At 44.3% G+C, this 19,900-nt stretch overlaps 1 protein-coding gene across 1 annotated transcript; it reads left to right on the forward strand.

Moving 5' to 3' along the window:
• Nucleotides 1-1,017: 1,017 nt before the first annotated feature.
• On the forward strand, nucleotides 1,018-19,592 carry PDCD2L (programmed cell death 2 like). Its single transcript, XM_077455208.1, has 8 exons — nucleotides 1,018-1,170; nucleotides 5,864-6,040; nucleotides 9,394-9,557; nucleotides 13,042-13,111; nucleotides 13,189-13,526; nucleotides 16,450-16,563; nucleotides 19,093-19,238; nucleotides 19,358-19,592. Exons 2-8 carry the CDS (start codon nucleotides 5,927-5,929, stop codon nucleotides 19,486-19,488), a joined length of 1,077 nt encoding a protein of 358 aa, XP_077311334.1. The 5' UTR covers nucleotides 1,018-1,170; nucleotides 5,864-5,926; the 3' UTR covers nucleotides 19,489-19,592.
• Nucleotides 19,593-19,900: the final 308 nt, after the last annotated feature.

Consider the following 19,900-nt stretch of genomic DNA (forward strand, 5'->3'; position numbering starts at 1 on the left):
CTAGAAATTAAAGGCACACCATTTGTGTATAGATATCAGAAATCAGCTGGATACAAGGCCACACCTAATGGCGCTCATACACACTTCAATTATCTCATCTATGTGTGATCGGATCAAAACGATCAAATCTGCAACCATAACTTCCCCTCTGATCCACTTCATCTAGATCGGATTCCATCAATCTGAGTCGATCAGCCAGGGCAGAACACTATTGATTATTGGCAGCTGCACTGAGAACGTTTTTTGTTTTTTTTCATGAAATGATTGGATTTTGATTGATCAGATTATTAGGTTAGATGGTAGAAACAGAGAAGTCATTGATACCTTATGATGGTAAATTTCAATTCTATTTCACCTATTGGTTGTTGACTATGGATCAATTATTAGAAGCTGCACTGAGATAGTGTATTTATAAAAATGATTGGATTTCAATCGATCAGATTATGAGGTTACATGGTGGAAACGAAGAAGTGATCAATATCCCAATGATGTCTTTCCTATTAGGTTGTGGACTATCGATTGATTATTCCAATCAAATCGATTGGAAAATAAATTGATCATTTTTTGGTCGCCATACATGCGATAATCTAATTGTACAACCAAGCTTGGATCTACTCAGTCTATAGAATATGAGGACCTCCCTAATAGATCCAATCAGGCACTAGTTATTAGTTGATTGTACAATCAGATTGTAAGGTATGTGCTGGGTTTAAAACACTATTCAATGTATTGTTGTATTAGAAATAATCATTGCTGTGTCTGTGGGGGTGGATTGTATTGCCCGATCGGTACACACACACGAGGATTCTCTGCACTCAGCTCTCCCTCCTTTCTGTACACAACAGCAGGGAAAGGGTCAATAGAAGAGGCTCCGCCTACTTCCCCGGGCCCAGCGCGTGTGAAAAGCGGGAAAGGATTTACATACTGCTCGCTGATTGGTCTGAGGGTGACACACTGGATAGGCCAGTTTTGTGTCAATAAAGAAGCAGGCTGGAAGAGCTGTCAGCTGCTCACCAATCAGGAGGCGGCTGGTAGTGGTAGGCGGAAGGTTAGGTGGCACTGTGAAGTTTGTGTAACTCGCTGCACACTGCACATGGTAAGGATGAGGCCTGCTCACAGGTCATGCTAGATGGAAGCTGCAGCTGATCTCATAAGGAGGTGGAAGTTCAGGTAATCGGTCTACAGCTCTGCATTTAAAATAAAAGTCAGATTTGACCTGTCATGTGTCTGTGATAGGCTTGTGACAGTTTGCTAAAGTGTAGGGGGAGATTTACTAAACTGATTGTGCTGTAAATGGTAGCCAATCAGCCTCTAACTTCAGCTTGCGTAATTAATTGACGATTGGCCCTCGTTCACACTGAACACGGCTTTGAAATCGCGTGAATTCCGCTGAACTCGCACGATTTCAAAGCTGCTTTTCAGTCCGTCTTGGGGGGCGATTTGAAGGACATCTGTGCGGGTTCATGCCCGGATGTCTATTGAAATCGCCCCCAAAGTCGCTAAAAGTAGTGCAGGAACTACTTTTGAGAATCGGTGCAGTGCTGCAAAGTCAACGCCCCACCAATTGGGATGCTCCTATTGCCGGTAATAGGCTCTGATTTGATATGCCATTTGGCTGGTCAAATCCAGTGGCGGTGCGTTTATTAAGGGTGCATGGGCGCCGCCCCCTCTCTCCAACCAACCCCCCCCTACCCTATGACTAATGGATAGATTCATGCATTGCATGAATCTATCCATGGCTGCCACCCTCTATTCAAGCGTCCAGACCCTTTTTGGGCACCTGAATTACAGTGGCGGGGGGGGGGGGGTGTTTTTGAAGCACCCGATTAGAGCCATAGGCTCTAGCAGGCTTAAAAAAAAAAAGTGGACTCGTGGCACAAAGCATTGCGCTCGGAGTCCAATCTGGTGCGTGGGTCTGTTACCTGTCGCCTAAATGGCTCAAAGGACAGGCACTGCAGTTGGATGCCTATAAGGAAGAGGGGAGGAGACGCATGGAGGACACAGGAGCCTCTGTCTGACCCGCTGTAAGGTCTTGCTGCCGTCACCCGCATGCCTGACCCACCACCGAGACAGGATAAGTGCCAGGTAGACAGTGGGCATTTGATGGGGCACAGTGAGGCTGCAACTGATGAGTTTTAATAATTTTTAAAGAATTTTTCAGTTTGTTTGCGCCCCCCCCCCAATAAGGATGAGCTTCGGCGTGTTCGCACAGTCCACGTGCAAAACCCGCCAGGAAGTCGGCACTGCGAGGCATTTCTCGATCTCTGCAGCCGCGCATCGGGACAATGTCTCACTGCCTGTGATCAGCACAGTGCCGACTTCCTGGCGGGCTTTGCGAACACGCCGGAGCTCATCCTTGCCTCCCAACAATTGAGCACCAACTGCCACTGGTCAAATGGCGCCAATATGAACGGGGGCTAAAACCTGGAAGCTGATTGGTTTCTATACAGAGCTGCACCAGATTCAGCAGTTTTAGTAAATCGGCCCCTCTGTGTTATAAACAATTGTTAACTCCAGGATAATTAGTACTGCTGATCTCATGCAGCCACTTTCTGTCATCTCTCAGGATAGTTTTTCTGATAGTGACAATATTGGAACGTGCCTGTGTGGTGTGCATCAGCATGGCTGCTTTTTACTTTAATTGGTTTAAGAGCTCTTACCATGGTGACAATACAGAGCATAGCAGGTACTAGAGAGGAACTCGGGTGTGTTCAGATAAACTCACCTGAGCAATCCTGCCAGGAAGCTGCCAACAGCCAATCATAAGCGGTGGGGGGCATTTATATGTAGGGAATGCCTCTTCCACCTATGATTGGCAGTTAGGTCTGGCAAGGTAGCCCAGTGGGGTGGGGTCAGTCACACCTGAGCTCATCACTGCTGGTAAATAGGAATGAGCTCAAACATGTGCAGATCCTGTTCAGAACACACCTGAGTGATCCTGGCAGAAAGCTGTCTCTCTAACAACTTCATTACTGGCCCTATTCTCCTACATGTAAGTGTCCTTTCACACGGGACGGATCCGTGATGATCCTCCCCGTGAACATCCGCTTGCTCAGCGGGGATTGCTCCATCAATCCTCAACGAGCAGGAAGATGACAGGTCCGTTTCTGCACACTGTGCAGGGACAGACCTGTCAAAGCACTGCTCTCCCCTATGGGAGATCGGATGAGGACAGACCGCAGAGTCACCCGATCCGATCCTCAGATTGATAGCAAAGTAGGTTTTTCCTCCGTCACGCTTTTTCGGGTCGGCTGTCAGTGGACATGTCAACACTGACATCCGATGCTCAATAGAGGTCTATGGAGCATCCGTTCAGGTCCGCCTAAAAAAACTGACAGGCGGACCTGAATGGATCGTTCGCGTGAAAGAGGCCTAACAATCCTCATTATTTTGCTAGACCATTACTCAGAACCCCTAAACATTATATGTTGTGGTGTGTGTGTTTTTTTTTTTTATTTTTTTTTAGCAGACACCTTAGGGAATAAAATGGCGGTCATTGCAACGTTTTATCTTGCACGATATTTGCGCAATCATTTTTCAAACACCTTTTTATTAGGAAAATAAACGGTTTCGTTAAAAAATAGCAAAACAGTAAAGTTAGCCCAATTTATTTGTATAATGTGAAAGATGATGTTACAAAGTAAACATCCCTTGTAATGGGAATCTATTGTGACAGGTCCTCTTTATGGAGAGATGCAGGGTCAGTAAGACCCCACATCTCTCCTCCAGGCTGGAAAGCATGAGATCGAGAAAAGAAATTCACTGATCTCATACTGACCGTCGCACTTACGGGAACCTGGGTGTGACATCATAATTTCACGCCTGGGTCTCCGACGGTCATAGAGTTGACTGGTGACCATCTGGTCACTGGAAATCTCTATTGTCGACATCCGGCGCTGGCCGATTCTTTCTCCGGGCCCCCAATGGCAAGGGAGAGCCCAGAGAAGCACCGGATGGCGGCCAGAGGGGGACATCCCCTCTCGTCACCTATAATAATGATCAATCGGTGGAACTGCCGCTATAATCATTATTATGCACATAATCGCCTGCTGGAAAGAATATCTGAATGGTGCCTGTAGCTGCAGGCATCCTTCAGATATCCCCACTCAATGTCAAGGACGTCGTATGACTTCCTAAGTATTGAAGTGGCTAATGGGCCAATCGTAGGTCAGAGAGACATTCCCTGTCCTACAGCCGCACATATACAAAGGGCTGTGGTGCAGGGAATGCCTGAGCTGCTTATGAGTAGCCCAGTAGACTGACAGCTTCCTGGTGGGATTACTCAGGTGTGTTCTGAAAAGGATCTGCACATGCCTGAGCTCATTCCTGTTGTGTTGTCATCCGGTAACAGGAAGTGCCTGCATAGGGACTTTTCTGGTAGGATCACCAAGCAGTATTTCAATAATAGTTGCATATTTAAAGTGGAGGGCCACCCTGAAAAACCAAAGTACATTAAAATGTTGCAAAAAATCTGAAAAAAAATTACTTTTTTTTTTTTTAAACTTACCAGAAATGCCTGTTGCTAATCGTCCTAATCTGCCTCTTCCTACTCCGCCGACATCTTTGGTCTTCTCTCCTCCGAGCGTCATCTTCTGGGTAATGGGGCACTGTGTGTTCCAGAACACAGCACGCCCCATTCACAAAGTGCTGCGCGACTCGTGCATACGCAGTAGGAAATGGGCAGTGAAGCTGTAAGGCTCCACTGCCTGTTTCCCTTAAGGCCCATACACACGATCAGACTTTTTGACAACAACCATGCAAATTAGCTGTTTTGGAGCAACATCCGACCGTGTGTACGCTCCATCGGACAAACTTTTTTGGTTTTCATCTGTCTTTTGTTGGCTGTGCGAACGCACAAACTTTTTGGCAACAAAAATCCGATGGAGCAAAGTCTGATCGTGTGTACAGAAAACCATAGGACTTTTGTACAAAGTACAAACGGCATGCTCAGAACCAATGCAGAAGATCAGACAACAATACAGAGGTTGACCAAAGGTGGCGGTAAAGAGCAGAAAAACCACATGATTTGGTGAAAGTTGGCTGAAAAAGTCCTGCTGTGCATTTTTTTTTTTTCTGAATGCAGGTCTATGGAGCGACGGGTGTTAGGGGGGACATGTCTGCTGACACCCGATCTGCTAAATCCAGACGGATGGAAACCCTATTTTCCATCTGTCTGGTTGATCGGATTGGATGAAAATGGACAGGCAGTCGGTTTTTTTTTTATTTTTATTTTTTTATTTTTTTATATATCCAATTCCCCTATAGAGGAGAGCGGGGCTGTGACACGTCCGTCCCTGCACAGTGAGTGGAGACAGACCTGTCATCCGTCTGTTTAGTGGGGATCAACGGAACGATCCCTGCTAAGCAAAGCAAAGCAGAGTGCGTGCACGAACACGCCCATGTGAAAGGGGCCCTAGAATGCATTAGTCTGGGTTCAAACTCTTGCAATATGGGAACCAGTGCGATTCCAGCTCCGGTTCCTGCATCGCATCTCTCTCGCAGGCAGTTGACACTGTCATCTGCGAACCTCTGCGGGTGTCAATACAAACTTATTGACACCCCCAGATCGGTTCATAGTGCGAACTGTGGATTCAGACAGGAATCGGATCGCATCGGTGTGAACAAATCTATTAGCACCCCAATCTGGTTGCACAGCAATCAGACAGAAGTTTTTATTCTACATTGCATAAAGTTGGGCTTCACGTACTATAGACATGTTTTTTTTTTTTTGTAGAAAATGATGAATCTGAGATTTAGTGACCATTGCAGTGTATCATTATATAGTATGTCTGTAATGTTTTTGTGGTATAAATTAATATAGCTGTTGCTTTGGTCATCTCATAATTATGTGATTTTCCTGCAGTGTGATTCTGTTTCCCGGCTGATAAATGGATGGCACAGATTTTTGGTAAATGAGGCTTTACTGATGTCTGAAGTGATGGCGCTCTCCAGTGAGCAGAGAGTCCTCCTGGGATTTAAAGATGCAGCTTTAGACGGTAAATCTTCCTCCTGGGATGTCAGCAAGATAGGCGGGCTGCCGGTGAGTGATCCCTTCTTCTATCAAAAGATAATGAAAGGGCTGGTAAAATTCTAAGGGCTGGGTATCTATTGAAACGGCACATAAATTTATTTTATGCTAATGGGGGGAAAAAAAATAATGTTATTAGTCTATTTTCTCAGCCGTTAGAAAGTGTGAATGCAGTCTGGCAGGTCATAAAAAGGGGGGATGTGAAGGGGGGGACAAGGGAGCGCTCCCGCCCTCTTTCCTGGACCATACTAGGCCACATGCCCTCAACATGTAGGGGGTGCTTGGGGGCAGAAGGGACTCTGCACCTTGTCCCCATGTTGATGGGGACAACGGCCTCTTCCAAACTGAGCGGTTGTCGTGGGGGTCTGCGAGCAGGGGGTTTTCGGAATCCGGATGCCCCCCTTTAAAACCCCCATATCCTGGACCCCCTATGTGAATAAGTATGGGGTATTCACTTAAAAAAAAAGTGTAATGTATATAAAAACCAGAGACAAGTTATTTTATTAAAAGTGACATATGTCTTCCCCCCCCCCCCCCCCCCCCCCCCCATCATAGCTCCAACATGTTGTCTTTCTCTGGTTACACCACCCCTGTGTTATTCCTCCGGTTGTGTTCTTCTCTTCCGGTGCTTTCTTCTTCACCGCCAACCCTGTCCTTCTGCGATGCTGGCTCCCACCTTTCTGTCATCTCAAATGTCTGCCACTTGGGCATGGCCATCCGGTGGCATCGCCTTGACACTCCGCCCCTTGTGACGCTACATGATGTTACAAGGGGCAGAGACTTATGGCAACGTCACCAGACAGCCGTGCTCCGTGGCTATATAAGAACTGTCAGACATGGAAGATGACACAAAGGCAGAAGCCAACGTCGTGGAGAAGACCAGAGGAAGAACACAGCAGTGGTGGAACCAGAGAAAGAAGATCTGTTGAAGCTATAATGGGGGACATTCTTCACTTTTAATAAAAGCCTTGTCAAAAACATCTCTTGTTTTTCATTTACACTATGCTGCTTTTCATAGGGGTACAATCTACCCCATACTCACATGGGGGGGGAGGGGGTGCAGGATCTGGGGGCTTCCAGATTCTGATGAGTCCCCCGCCTGCAGACCCCCACAACCACCGCCCATGGTTGCTGGGAAGAGGCCCTTGTCCGCGTCAACTTGGGGTGGGGGCTCAAAGTCCACACCGTCTTTTGGCGTGGTGTTCCCTCTCAAGATTCTCAACACATGCTACAAATCGAATCATTTTAAGATGATGATCCCAACTTCCATTCAAATCAATGGGCTGAAATTGTGCCCAATTAAGACTAAAGTAGTGCAGGAAGCATCTTCAAAGTCTGACTGACTCACCAGTTAAGATGGTTGTCATAGGGAATTGATTTTGTTATGTCATGCGACTTGTGCTGTGGAAGTCAGAGCACATGTCGGATCAGTGTGAACCGGCCCTTAACCACTTTCAGACCGGACCATTTTGCTGGCTTAAGACCAGACCACTTTTTGCAATTCGGCACTGCGTCGCTTTAACTGACAATTGCGCGGTCATGCGATGCGGCTCCCAAACAAAATTGACGTCTTTTTTTTTTTTTTCCCCCCCACAAATAGAGCTTTCTTTTGGTGGTATTTGATCACCCCTGCGGTTTTTATTTTTTGCCCTATAAACAAACAAAAATAGAGCGACAATATTGAAAAAAAACACATAATTTTTTACTTTTTGTTATAATAAATATCCCCCAAAAAATATATTTAAAAAAAAATATACGATACGCATTCTTCTATATATTTTTGGTAGTAATGGCGGTGATCAGCGTTTTTATTTAGTTTTTTTTGTATCTGACATTTTTGACACATTTTTTGGACCATTGTCATTTATACAGCAATCAATGCTATACAAATGCAGTGATTCCTGTGTAAATGACACTGAATGGGGTTAACCAGGGGGGTGGCAGGGTAGAGGTTAAGTGTTCCTAGGGGCGTGTTACTAACTGTGGGGGGGCTGGGCTTTGTGTTAGTGAACACTGATCTCTGCTCCAATCACATGGAGCAGAGATCAGCGTCACTTGTTGCTAGGCAGAACAGGGAGATGCTGTTTACAACGGTATCTCCTCGTTCAGCCACCCCGTGAGACGATCGCAGGTATCCCCGCGGCGATCGAGTCCACGGGACCCGCAACCGGACTCACGGGGATCCCAACCAGCATTTAAAAATGGACGTACCTGTACGCCAATATGCCTGCCCGTGTCATTCTGCCGACTTACATCGGCGTGCGCCGGTCGGGAACTGGTTAAAGCGGTTGTATAGTCAAAATGTTAACTTTTATTTACAGGTAAGCCTATAATAAGGCTTTCCTGTAGGTAAAAAAAAAAGCTCCTAAACCGATATTCCCCTCGCAATGAGCCACTGACTACAGCGGCGCATGCGCACAGGAGATTCTCGGCTGAAAGCCCGGCAGACGGACCCTGCCAGAAAGAAGTCTCATAGCGCTGGAGCTGCGATACCTGGAAGACACACCGAGGCAACATGTCAGCTCCCTTGGCGTGGACCAGGTGAGATACCGATGCCTCGTTCTAAGGTATTTCATAATGAGCTAGTATGCGGTGCATACTAGCTCATTATGCCTTTTGCCTTAAAGGGGTAGAAAAAAAAAGCGGCCGCGGGTTTACTACCGCTTTAAGGGCTTATGCACACTGGTATTTAACCACGTCAATACAGGGCACTTTCACCCTCTTCCTGCCCAGACCAGTTTTTAGCTTTCAGAGCTGTCACACTTTGACAATTGCATGGTCATGTAACGCTGTACTCAAATGACCTTTTTATCATAACTTTTTTTAGACAGATATAGCTTTCTTTTGGTGGTATTTAATCACCACTAGGTTTATTTATTAATTTCGATAAAAAAAATTATTCGTTTCTGTTGTAAGTAAATATTTTTTCTCGTTCGCTGATGAGGAGGCACTAATATGCAGCACTGATTGGCATGACTGGGCACTGTTGGGGCTGCACTGATAATCGGGGCACTGATTATCTGTACAGGTCTCCTTTTGAGATGAAATGCCACTGATTGGCTCGCCTCACCTCACACGCTGTCAATGTTTGGAAAGCCGATAACCGGAATTTTCTGGTTTACATGTGATCGGCTGTGATTGGACGCAGCTGATCACATGGGTAAAGAGCTGTGTGTTTCGCTCTTTACTTAGATTGGGGATGAGAGTGGGACGACGTCATGACTTCTATACAGGTAGAGGTAATGTATCCGTGTGCAGCATTATCAGACATTATTCAGTCCAGTTTGAAAAAAACCTTTGTTTTAATAAAGGGGATTATAAAATGTATTTGACAGTCACCACGTGTCATTTTGATTCTTTGACAGGACCCACCGCCACATGTGACGCTCTCCTTTCCTGCTTGTCCTCTGTGCTCCGCTCCCCTGTGCCATGTTGTACAGGTATACTGCCCCCTGGAGGGCTCTCTCTTCCACCGTGTCATCCATGTATTTGCATGCAGAAAGAAGTCCTGCTGGGGGAAACCTGAAAGGTAATACCTTTTTTAAAACAAATATTACTCTGGGGCTGCCTGTGCGTTGGCACTAAAGTGGCACTTGCTTTAGTGCTGTTTAAGCGATGCTTTTTGGCCGCTAGTGGGCTACTTTTAATCCCAAAAGAAGGGGGTTAAAAACACCTGTGTTGAGACACTTCTGAATCGCTTTTCAGACGCTTCGGAAGTGCTGCCCATTCATTGCAAGTGTGAAGCACTCGGGTGGCATGGGAGGCAGTTTCCAGGCGCTATTTCTAGCATTAAAACAAATGAAAACTGCCTCGGTGTGAAAGGGGTCTTGGTGGCACGATGAAACCTTGAAAACAAGTCCTCCTCCCTGCTTTATCCAAAAGGGAGCATTATTTTATAGTGTTTTTACTTTAAGTACCAATACCCTCGATCAAGTGCTTGCCGATACTGAATACCACTACTTTAAGGTGAGATTTGCTCCAATATAAAATGAATGGGCTCAAATCACACTGCAAAGAATCTTATGCAATTTAAACCGGAATGCGGTGCGATTCCTGTCCGAATTGCATGGGGTTTCCTGCACTTCTCCTGTGTGAACCCAGGCTTGTCATGGTGATTTCAGCCTGGGTTCACACAGGAGCATTGTGCTAAACCGCATGCGATTCAGACGGGGATCGCACTACATTCCTGTTCAAATCGAATGCGATGTGCGTCCATTCATCTTGAATGGATGCAAATCGCACTGCAAAGTATCTGTTTTGGGTATCGGAGCATTTTCACGAGTACTTATGAAAATACTCGGTATCGGTGCATCCCTAGTGTTCATGTTTCTGCCCAGAATTGTGTCAACTTTCTTCACTGTCTGGCCATTATTTCACTAGCTATGCATTTTAAAACCATATCCTGCTTCTTTCACACTTGAAGGGGGGCTACTGTCCCCCTGAAATGTGAAGCGCAGTGGACAGTGTAAGGAATTTAGTAGGTAATGCTTCTGTTTTTTGTTGTTTTGCGTGCGTGTGTGTGTTTGGTTTTATTTTATTTTATTTTTTTTTTTTTTATTTTATGTACTGCAAACACTTGATGTTGTGGCATTGCCCCATTTACCTACATGGGAAAGTTTGACAGCTGGTACTGCCTGTCATACTTGGCATGCATGTAGTGTTGACATGGCGCCACTTAAATTGGTACACAATGCAGCAATGTCCACTTGTAGGTTGGCGGTGGGAAGGTGGTTAAAAGGCCAGATTAACCACCTGTTTTTACTGTCCCCCTATCCGCAAGTGTGAAAGGAGCTTAAAAGCCCTTCTTTACAAATCCGTTTTATATTATTCTGCAACACACTCGGATCTATGTTACAGAATATTAAATTCTAAATACAGCCAAAACCATAACCCGGTTTTAGGTGGATGCTGGTAGGTTACCCTGGGCTTAGAGATGCTGGTTTTACACTAGTAGAACATCATTCAATATGTGTTTTAAGAACGTTCGTTCGATCTTTCTAATCGTGAGTGTGGTCAAAATCTATGTTCATTTTTGACCACAGTGATCAGAAAATTGGAAGGAGCAGGATGAAAATTTTCCGACAGTGAATGTGGTTTTTGTTTAGAAAGTCCATTCATTCCAAGATGGAATGTTAAAAGCGAATTACATTTTGAAGTATTTTCGAAGGCCATTCTTCAAGTCGAATGTACTAAACATTTGTTTGAAAATCAATATGGTGTATGGCCTGCTTTATGCGGAAGCTACAAATAATGTATTTTTAAGTTGTTCTTTTATAAATGAATGTGATCTACTTGGTAAAGCGTGCAGCATCTCAAATTTTAAAGAAGTTCATTTATCAGAGCATGTTACAGTCTAATTCGGATGTAACATGCAACATGCTCCAGATTTGCCCCACGCACCCAAGAGTTCTTCCCCTCCCTGTGGCGGGGGGTACTTCCCGCACCTGCTGTCACATTTTGAAAATTGCAGGGCTCCGCCCCCACGCTGCTGCGTCATTCATTTGCAGCTGGCTGCTTGTAATTCTCAATGAACTGCATGCAAATGAATGGGGTGGGCAACTACATGGCAAATGAACGCTCATAGTTCATTCACAAGCCCTGCAACTTGTAAACCGTCAGCCTATCTCAGAGGCGCGGGCTGAAAGCTGCAGGGCTTGTTTGCAGGATTCTGACGTTGCATCTGTGATCCACTGATCATTGGTGCAATGCTTTGTAGGCTCAGGAGAGAAAAAAAAAAATGCACAAGTGTGTGTGTTTTTGTTTTTTCTGCAAAAATATATGTGCATAATTTAACTTTTATTTTTTTTCCCAAAAGGTGAACTTAGCCTTTAACGTTTACTAAAAATACTGGCTAATTTTCTTTGAATTACTGAACCTTTTTGTATTCAGAATTCAAGTGATTGATTTTTATTTCTCTATTTAAAAAAATAAAATAAAAATAAAAACATTTTTTCATTTACAAACATGTTATGCTTGCCTGCTCTGTTATAGTTTGGCTGAACTTATTCTCTCTCGAAGAGACGTTTGAGAGGGGATATGATTTCAATATACAAATGCTGTACTGGTGACCCCACAATAGGGATAAAACTTTTTTGCAGAAGGGAGTTTAACAAAACTCGTGATCACTCACTAAAATTAGAAGAAGAGGTTTAACCTTAAACTACATAAAGGGTTCTTTACTGTAAGAGCGGCAAGGATGTGGAATTCCCTTCCACAGATGGTGGTCTCAGCTGGGGGCATAGATGGTTTCAAGAAGCTATTAGATAAGCACCTAAACGACTGCAACATACAGGGATGTACAATGTAATACTGACATATAATCACACACATAGGTTGGACTTGTGTCTTTTTTTTTTTTTTCTCCAACCTCACCTACTATGTAACTATGAAATGACCATAGTAGTGTACATTAAGACAGCTCTCAATAACTATAATGGAATTTTATGTCCAGCGAAAAGTCAGATCCCAAGTCGCTGTAGTGTGAACCAGCACTAAGACCCCTTTGTTGGTTTATGTTTAAAATACAAATCAACTACAAAATACAAATTGGGCGGCACAGTGGTGTAGTGGTTAGCACTCTCACCTAGCAGTAAAAAGGGTCGCTGGTTCAAATCCCAACCACGACACTACCTGCCTGGAGTTTGCATGTTCTCCCTGTGCCTGCGTGGGTTTCCTCCGGGTACTCCGGTTTCCTCCCACAATCCAAAGACATGCAGGTAGGTTTATTGGCTTCTGTCCAAAATTGGCCCTAGTATATGAATGGGGACCTTGGATTGTAGGCTCTTTGAGGGTAGGGACCAATGTGAGTGTGCAATGTACAGGGGCAATTGTAGACACTCACTCAGGTTGAACTGGATGGACTGGTGTCTTTATTCAACCTTACTAACTATGAAACTATGAAGCTATTTATATTAACTGTAATGCTTCCATTTTTTTTTTTTTTTTTTCTTTTATTACTCTGACACTTTTTTCCTTTTGTTATTATTCGGTCTTTCTTTTTCTTTTGCACGTAGTTGGGTGGCCTTCCGATCCCAAAGCCTCGAAGGACCTAATCCACAAGTCACAGAGGTCTCATCACAGCAGGTATTCAAGAGCTTCATTTTTTTGCTACAACTTATGCTGTACGGCTCCTATAGTTACAATTACATTTCCTTGTCCAGGAAAACAAGATGGTCACTACGGATTGGTGTGACGAGGCTGACAACTGGGGAATGGATGACAATGAAGCTGAATCTCTGATGGCACCTGCAGTATCACATGGAGCAAGTGAACCCACAGAAGTGCCATCCACAGACTGGACATCTCAGCTCCAGAACCTTTCACTCTCTGATGCGTCTCAGACGGTACAGTCTAGTGACTCTAGTGACATCTTTCGGTCATATTATATGGCAGTGGCAGAAGAGGAAGAGTGTGAATGGGACGCAGATCTGCATCATGCCCGTCGGTTACTACAGGAATATGAGAAAAGAGAGGCATCCTTCGTGGAGCAGTCGGAGAGGTGACGCACATTTTTGTGCATTTAAAATCTCTAGCCAACTTTTTTTTTTTTAAGTTTTGGATGGGGTAAAACTGTTAACAGGTTATTTTTTATGCTTCCTGTTTTTGGAGATTTCCTTTCATTTCCTGTCCTGGAGACACAACATAAAGTAAGTGGAAGTCCCATTTTAGATGGTTGTACCATTAGATTTTATTTTATTTTTTTTCCCCTTTCTTGACTGTTCCAGCAAAAATTGTAAAATCTTTAATTTGGCATCAACCTTTCTTCTTGTTTCACACCAGGACAGATGGAAAGATTAAATCTTTCCAGTGGGAAACCAACGTCTATACCAGCCTTTCTCAACCTTTTCAACACAGAGGAACCCTTGAAATAGTTCTCCGGTCTCAGGGGAACCCCTGCTAAAAATTTTGAAATCTACAACTTGTGATATATTAGTGTGATGGTCAGTGGGAAGAATTGCCTCCTTACAGATGGCTAAAAAGATCAATGGTGTCAGTGGGAACTTATCTGAGAGGCAGAAATTGCCCAATGCTGAAGGAACCCCTGGCAACCTCTGGAGGAACCCTGGTTGAGAATCACTGCTATACCATCTTAACAGCAGTTTAAATTTTTTCAGTCTTAATATTAAACCAAACAAAAAATAAATAAATAAAAATAGCCTCTCCGCAGCCCAGCGCTCCAGTGAGCCAGGAGGGAGCAGTGAGCTCTCTGCTCACAGAGCTGTGAGAACTGACTAATCGGCGGTGTTCAGTGTTAGAGGCGCAGGGGAACAGATGCAGCATTGGACTGATGCTGCATCCACCTAGGTAAGTATGATTCTTAAAAAAACAAAAAAACAAAAAAAAAACATACTTCTGAAAAGTCAGCAGCTTCAAATACTCTAGCTGCTGACTTTTTAAATAAAAGGACCTGTCCAGGGATCCAGCACCATCCTCAGATGGGCCGGTTCTTTGCCGATTTTCGGGTCCCTTGCCCACCATGTTTACTAAGGGAAGCTGACACTGACTCCTTGTGGATTCACAGCCGGCTTCCTGTTGCACATGCGTGAGCTGCACTGTGTAAATGATCCTGTGGTCTTCTAATGTGTCCAAGACAGCTGCGGGCAGGGGGGTGGGGCTGAACTTGGATCACTGGAAGCGGGTAACTATCAAAACTGGGGATCCCCGCTCCCCCATAGAAAAAAATCATAATGTGGCAGAGGAGGAGGAGGACACAAAGCAGAACTTCCCCTTTAGGCTGGGTTCACACTAGTGCTAATAAGATGCTGGTTTCCTTGCATCTAATTTGCACAGCAGGAGATTGTGACCGGCTCTCTAGGAAGCCAGTTCACAAATCTCCGCAGCGGCTCCGGTGCGATTTGCACAGGAGCCCTGTGCATCTTTTGGTTCATTTTCAGGTCTGAATTCGGCCAAAAAAATAGTTTTTTTTAATATCTATACTGTGTAAATTTCCAGTTATTAGATTTTATTAGATATATCAATCTTTTTTTTCCAGTGCCCCAGATCCTTTTTTCCCTTTCCTTATGATCTACAGACCTCAGCTACCCTCAGGAACTGTATAGTGCATATATAGTGGGTATGACCTACTGATGACCCATGCAGGGCTCAACAAATCCCAAGCGCCAGGTCACCATGGTGAATAGAAAATGCGGCCTGGCACCTGGGCTGTTGTCAGCCTCAGCGGCTAGAATGGGGGGGGGGGGCGCAGCTGAGCACACCATTGCTAGGCGGTCGACAGGTATAATGTGGGTTTTCTAATGCTGAGGGTGGGGAGGGGCAGCGCTGTGAAGCCAGGTGAAAGGAGAAGAGGGTTGGATTAGGGCAGATGCGGGGCTGTAGGGTAGTAGGAAGGGTGTGTCAGGGAAGGAGGAGAGCTAACGGGTGGCGTGTAGCCCCTGACAGGAAGTGTCCCCTGTGCGGCTCTCTTCCCTCCCGCTGGGAGCAAGAGGGAGGTTTGAATCTTCTGCACATCTAAATAGAAGTGTCCGGGGAGACTCCCTGGAGCAGGAACTGAAGAGGCTCAGCAATAGCCCGAGCCAGACACCACCTCTGTGGGATCCCCTGGGCCCTCTGGTCCCCCCGGGATGGGCTCCTGCTGTGAGTTGGGTCTGGACAGCCGGTGTGTCCACCTATCAGTGCAGCCTCATCAGTATCTATCAGTGCCCATCAAGGCTTCCTTATCAAAGCAGCCTCATCACTGCACACTAGTGAAGAAGAAAGATTGCAAAATTGTATAACAGAATTTTTTATTTTTTTTGGTCTTTTTTTCATGTACAGTATTTAGAAAACAAATTAAAACCCCAGTGATTTAATACCACCAGAATAAAGCTCTATCTGTCAAAAAAAAGTGTGTGACCAGTAGGCAAAGGGTTAAAAAAAACCTGGCTCCTAACTTTTTTTTTTTTTTTTTTTTTTTTTTTTTTTTTAAAAGCGGTCTCCTAGATTCAAAATTGTCAAGCCCTGCCCTAATGCAACCTTAAATGGCACCCTTTGGCCTATAAACTGCATTGGCGGGCAAATGGCTATAAACAAGGCAAAGGATAAATCCAAGGGAAAAATTCCAACTTGCCGACCAGCCTGCATGTGCTTCCACTATGGAGTCACTCATAAGCTAGTGATAGGACTACAGATACCGGGGTGCCTTGGCGAGGCTCTGTAGCTTACGCATTTCCAGTACATCCTTCCTGAGGACCGGTGCCCAGAATTGGACAACATACTCCAGGTGGACCAGAGTCTTGTAGAGCGGGAGAATTATCGTTTTATCTCTGGAGTTAACTTTTTTTATTTTATTTTTTATGCATGCCAATATTCAGTTTGCCAGAGCACCCGGTAGACGGCATACAGTTCGGTGCTTAAGGTCTTTGTCACAGATTGCCCTCTTTGTCATAAGAATTGAGTTATGTCATGTTCTTGTTGTTCTGCAGCTTTGACGTGAAAGGAGTGGGTGAGAAATATGAGAAGAGTGACCTGGAGAGTCGAGACCTCATGTTCTACAAGTTCCTAAAGAAGATCGCTCCTTGCCAACAACAAATTCTCAGGTTATTCACCTTTTGAAATGGCCACAAATTCCAGGGCCACATAGCCTTAGATGGGGGTAGTATTTTTGCACATGAAGTTGCAGTACTGACCTCAAATCCAGAGAACACAAGGAACTTGTAAAACTTTGCCTTTTAAATCAAACCAGGTATTGTGGAAACAATACAAGGGGCACAATGAGGTCAGATTTTAAAGCCTATCTCCAAGTGATTAGACCCTTGCAGTGCCCTCTTAAATTCAAGGGTTAAATGTTCCTTAATGTGGTTGTAAACCCGTACATATACCCAGTGAGTAGTGGTGTCAAAAAAAAAAAAAAAAACCTTTTAAGAAGTGATTCATGCCGATAACAGAGGAAGGAAGCAGCAGACAGAAATTTCTTAGCCGCCATTCACACCAAATCTGACTTAGAAATCCGTGCGACTTCTTTTGAAAGCGCATGATTTTAAAGCTGCACGTCAGTGCGACTTGGCTGACATCTGTGCAACTTCATGCAGGCACTTCTCTGTTAAATCGGTGCTGCACCTCAAAGTCGGCTTTGCACTGATTTGAACAGTTCCATTACCGACAATAGGGGGAAGTTTGTCATGCGATATATAGACCTGTCAAATTGCATCATGTCCGCAGATTCGGTGGCTTTTGATCCAATTTGCCTTTTAGAGCTTTCCTTGCTGAGTTGCGGAGATGAACACCGGGTGTAAACTTTTGTCAATCTGCTGTTTCTGACTCATGTAATGGGGGTTATATAAATTTGGTGAGTAGGCTGTGTGACAGGTGTTGGTGGAAGAAGTCACTTTGCTGTTGGATCAATGGAATCTTATGCACCATTGGAAATCATTTAAAGGAAACTTTTGGACACAAATTTTTTAAAAATTTTTTGAAATTCACTGGAGATATCTGGTGGTCTTTTTATGTAGATCTGTTTACAAGCACTTTAGAGTTGTTTGTTTATATGAGTGCACTATATTTTCCCCTTTAATGGTATTTAAAGGGGTTGTAAACCCTCACTGTTTTTCACCTTATTGCATTAAAGAGGGATTCCACCAAAAAAAAATAATAAAAGCCAGCAGCTATAAATACTACAGCTGCTGACTTTTAATAAATGGACACTCACTTGTCCCGGGTTCCAGCGATGCCGAGGCCGATCGATCTCTCGGCTGCTGTAGTCACCATTCTAGGTGAGGGAATCAGGAAGTGAAGCGAAACGGCTTCACTTCCCGGTTCCCTACTGCGCATGCGCGAGCCGCGCCGTGCAATAGGAAATCTCCGCGCTGTCACTGGGACCCGTGTGTGTCCCAGCAGACAGCGCGGCAGGGCAGGAAATGGCGTAGACTCCCACGGGAGTCTATGCCCGGAAGTGGGTGAAAATACCTGTCTTTGACAGGTATCTCCACCCCCCTCCCCCCTGAAAGGTGTCAATTGTGACACCGGAGGGGGGGAGGGATCCGATCAGCGGAGGTTCCACTTTAGGGTGGAATCCCGCTTTAAAGTTAATTTTTTTTTTTTAATGCAGCAGCGCCCCTGAGCCCTGAAATTTGCACAACGGGAACAAGCACACCAGCCGGTGTCTCATGTCCTGTTTGGATAGATTGATAGCAGAGCAGCCATTGGCTCCCGCTGCTGTCAAGCAAATCCAATGATGCGGGGAGGCGGGGACGAGTGTGGCATTTGTGTATATGGATGCAAATTCTGGACTTGGGACGCACACACAAGGTAACCACCCTCGGGAGAGCGCTTCTCCTAGGGGGTTATCTGATGTGGGGAGGAGCCGCAAGAGCCGATGGGGGACCCCAGAAGACGAGGTTCGGGGCCACTCTGTGCAAAACGAGCTGCACAGTGGAGGTAAGTATGATTGTTATTTACAATCACTTTAACCCATGTAATCCACTAGTGACATCTAGTGGTCATTTATGATATTGCAATTTATGATAGTGATAAACAGCACACCCTACTCGTTTATAAAACCATTTTTCACTTAACAAAGGTACTAGCCTCACAACAAGCAGCCCCTAAAAACATAATTTGGTGTTACAAACATTTTGGGTGGGTAAGGGATTAACATTAAGATCTAATCCCCATTCCCCCCCCCCCCCTCGTTTTTACTTTTACAACCCTTTAAGTGTCCTGGGAGAAGGGGGAGGTGGGATAGGGGGTGCTGCAAGGGTAGATTTTTTTTATTTTATTTTTATTTATGGAGTTGGGCTTTTATTGTGATGGCAGGTGTAGAGGCGATTCAGTTCGCATTGTGCGCTATATAAGTATTTCATTCATTCATTGCTTTTATATTTTTTTCGGCATATAAGTTTGAATAAACAAAACAATAATAATTTATGCAAAACTAAAAACCATCACTAAAGCAAAACTTAATAGCTGGTTAGCAGTAGTAGCAGCATATAAATGTGGCCTAGAGGCAGGCAAAAACTGAGGTACCTGAATAACCTCTTTTAAAAGTCTACTCGCTTGTTTTTCCAAATACTAGATGCGTTTTTTTTTTTTTTTTTTTTTTTTTTTTTTTATAAACCTCCCATCTACAGATACTCTTGGAATGGCCAGCCTTTATGTATAAGCCCCTTGGATGCCACACCCCAGCCTCAGCCATGTCCACGATGTGGGGGCAGAAGAATATTTGAGTTCCAGTTAATGCCAGGTCTTGTAACAATGCTACAGGGAGCTAAAACTGGTAAGCTAATCTAGTGACATTGTTCATCAACTGTGTTTTGTCTGTCTGTACCTGAGTGTGATTTATCAAAGGTGTGTTTGTTTTTTGTTTTTGTTTTTTTGTTTTTTTTATTCTTTTAGACTTGCTGTTAGAGTTTGGGACAGTTCTCATTTTCACCTGTGAGAGGAGCTGTTGGGAAGCAAGTGATAGGACACCAGTACACGAATTCTGCATCGTCCAGGAGGATCCAGACCAGAAATATTTTAACTAGTGTACAGGATAGAAAGAAAAAACTGTCAATACTAACAAATTGCCAACCTATTTATTTGGGAAGTGTACAAAAAAACCCTACCTTCAAGTAATATATATTTATTTTTCAAAGCAAAGTGTGGACTTGTGTACATTCTACATATATCATCCTATGGAATTCTGTGGCAAAATATAAATTGTCTTTATTACACCCAAACAAGGCTACAGTGGAATTTCATCAGAAAAAATGTTGTTTACAAGTATACAGAAGTGCCAGAACTACCACTTTGAGCAATTCAAATGATTTTCAGAAGCACTTCAACACTCAACAGATTGCTGTGATATTCTATTGTCTCTGCTTACACCTAAGGCCTCATGCACACTGCTTCTGTTTTTAAAATCACGTTTTTGTGAGTTCAAGCGCCCCTCCTTTT

This window comes from Lithobates pipiens, unplaced genomic scaffold, assembly GCF_037356315.1.
Source record: "Lithobates pipiens isolate NorthernLeopardFrog02 unplaced genomic scaffold, aLitPip1_a1.2 Scaffold_10, whole genome shotgun sequence".
In the NCBI taxonomy this organism is placed as follows: domain Eukaryota; kingdom Metazoa; phylum Chordata; class Amphibia; order Anura; family Ranidae; genus Lithobates; species Lithobates pipiens.

Excerpts from the sequence above, each read along its gene's own strand:
- PDCD2L (XM_077455208.1), top strand. The coding sequence starts at position 5,927 with ATGTCTGAAGTGATGGCGCTCTCCAGTGAGCAGAGAGTCCTCCTGGGA. Across the intron at positions 9,558-13,041 it reads TGCTGGGGGAAACCTGAAAG|TTGGGTGGCCTTCCGATCCC; the intron begins GTAATACCTTTT and ends TTTTGCACGTAG. Across the intron at positions 13,527-16,449 it reads TTCGTGGAGCAGTCGGAGAG|CTTTGACGTGAAAGGAGTGG; the intron begins GTGACGCACATT and ends GTTGTTCTGCAG.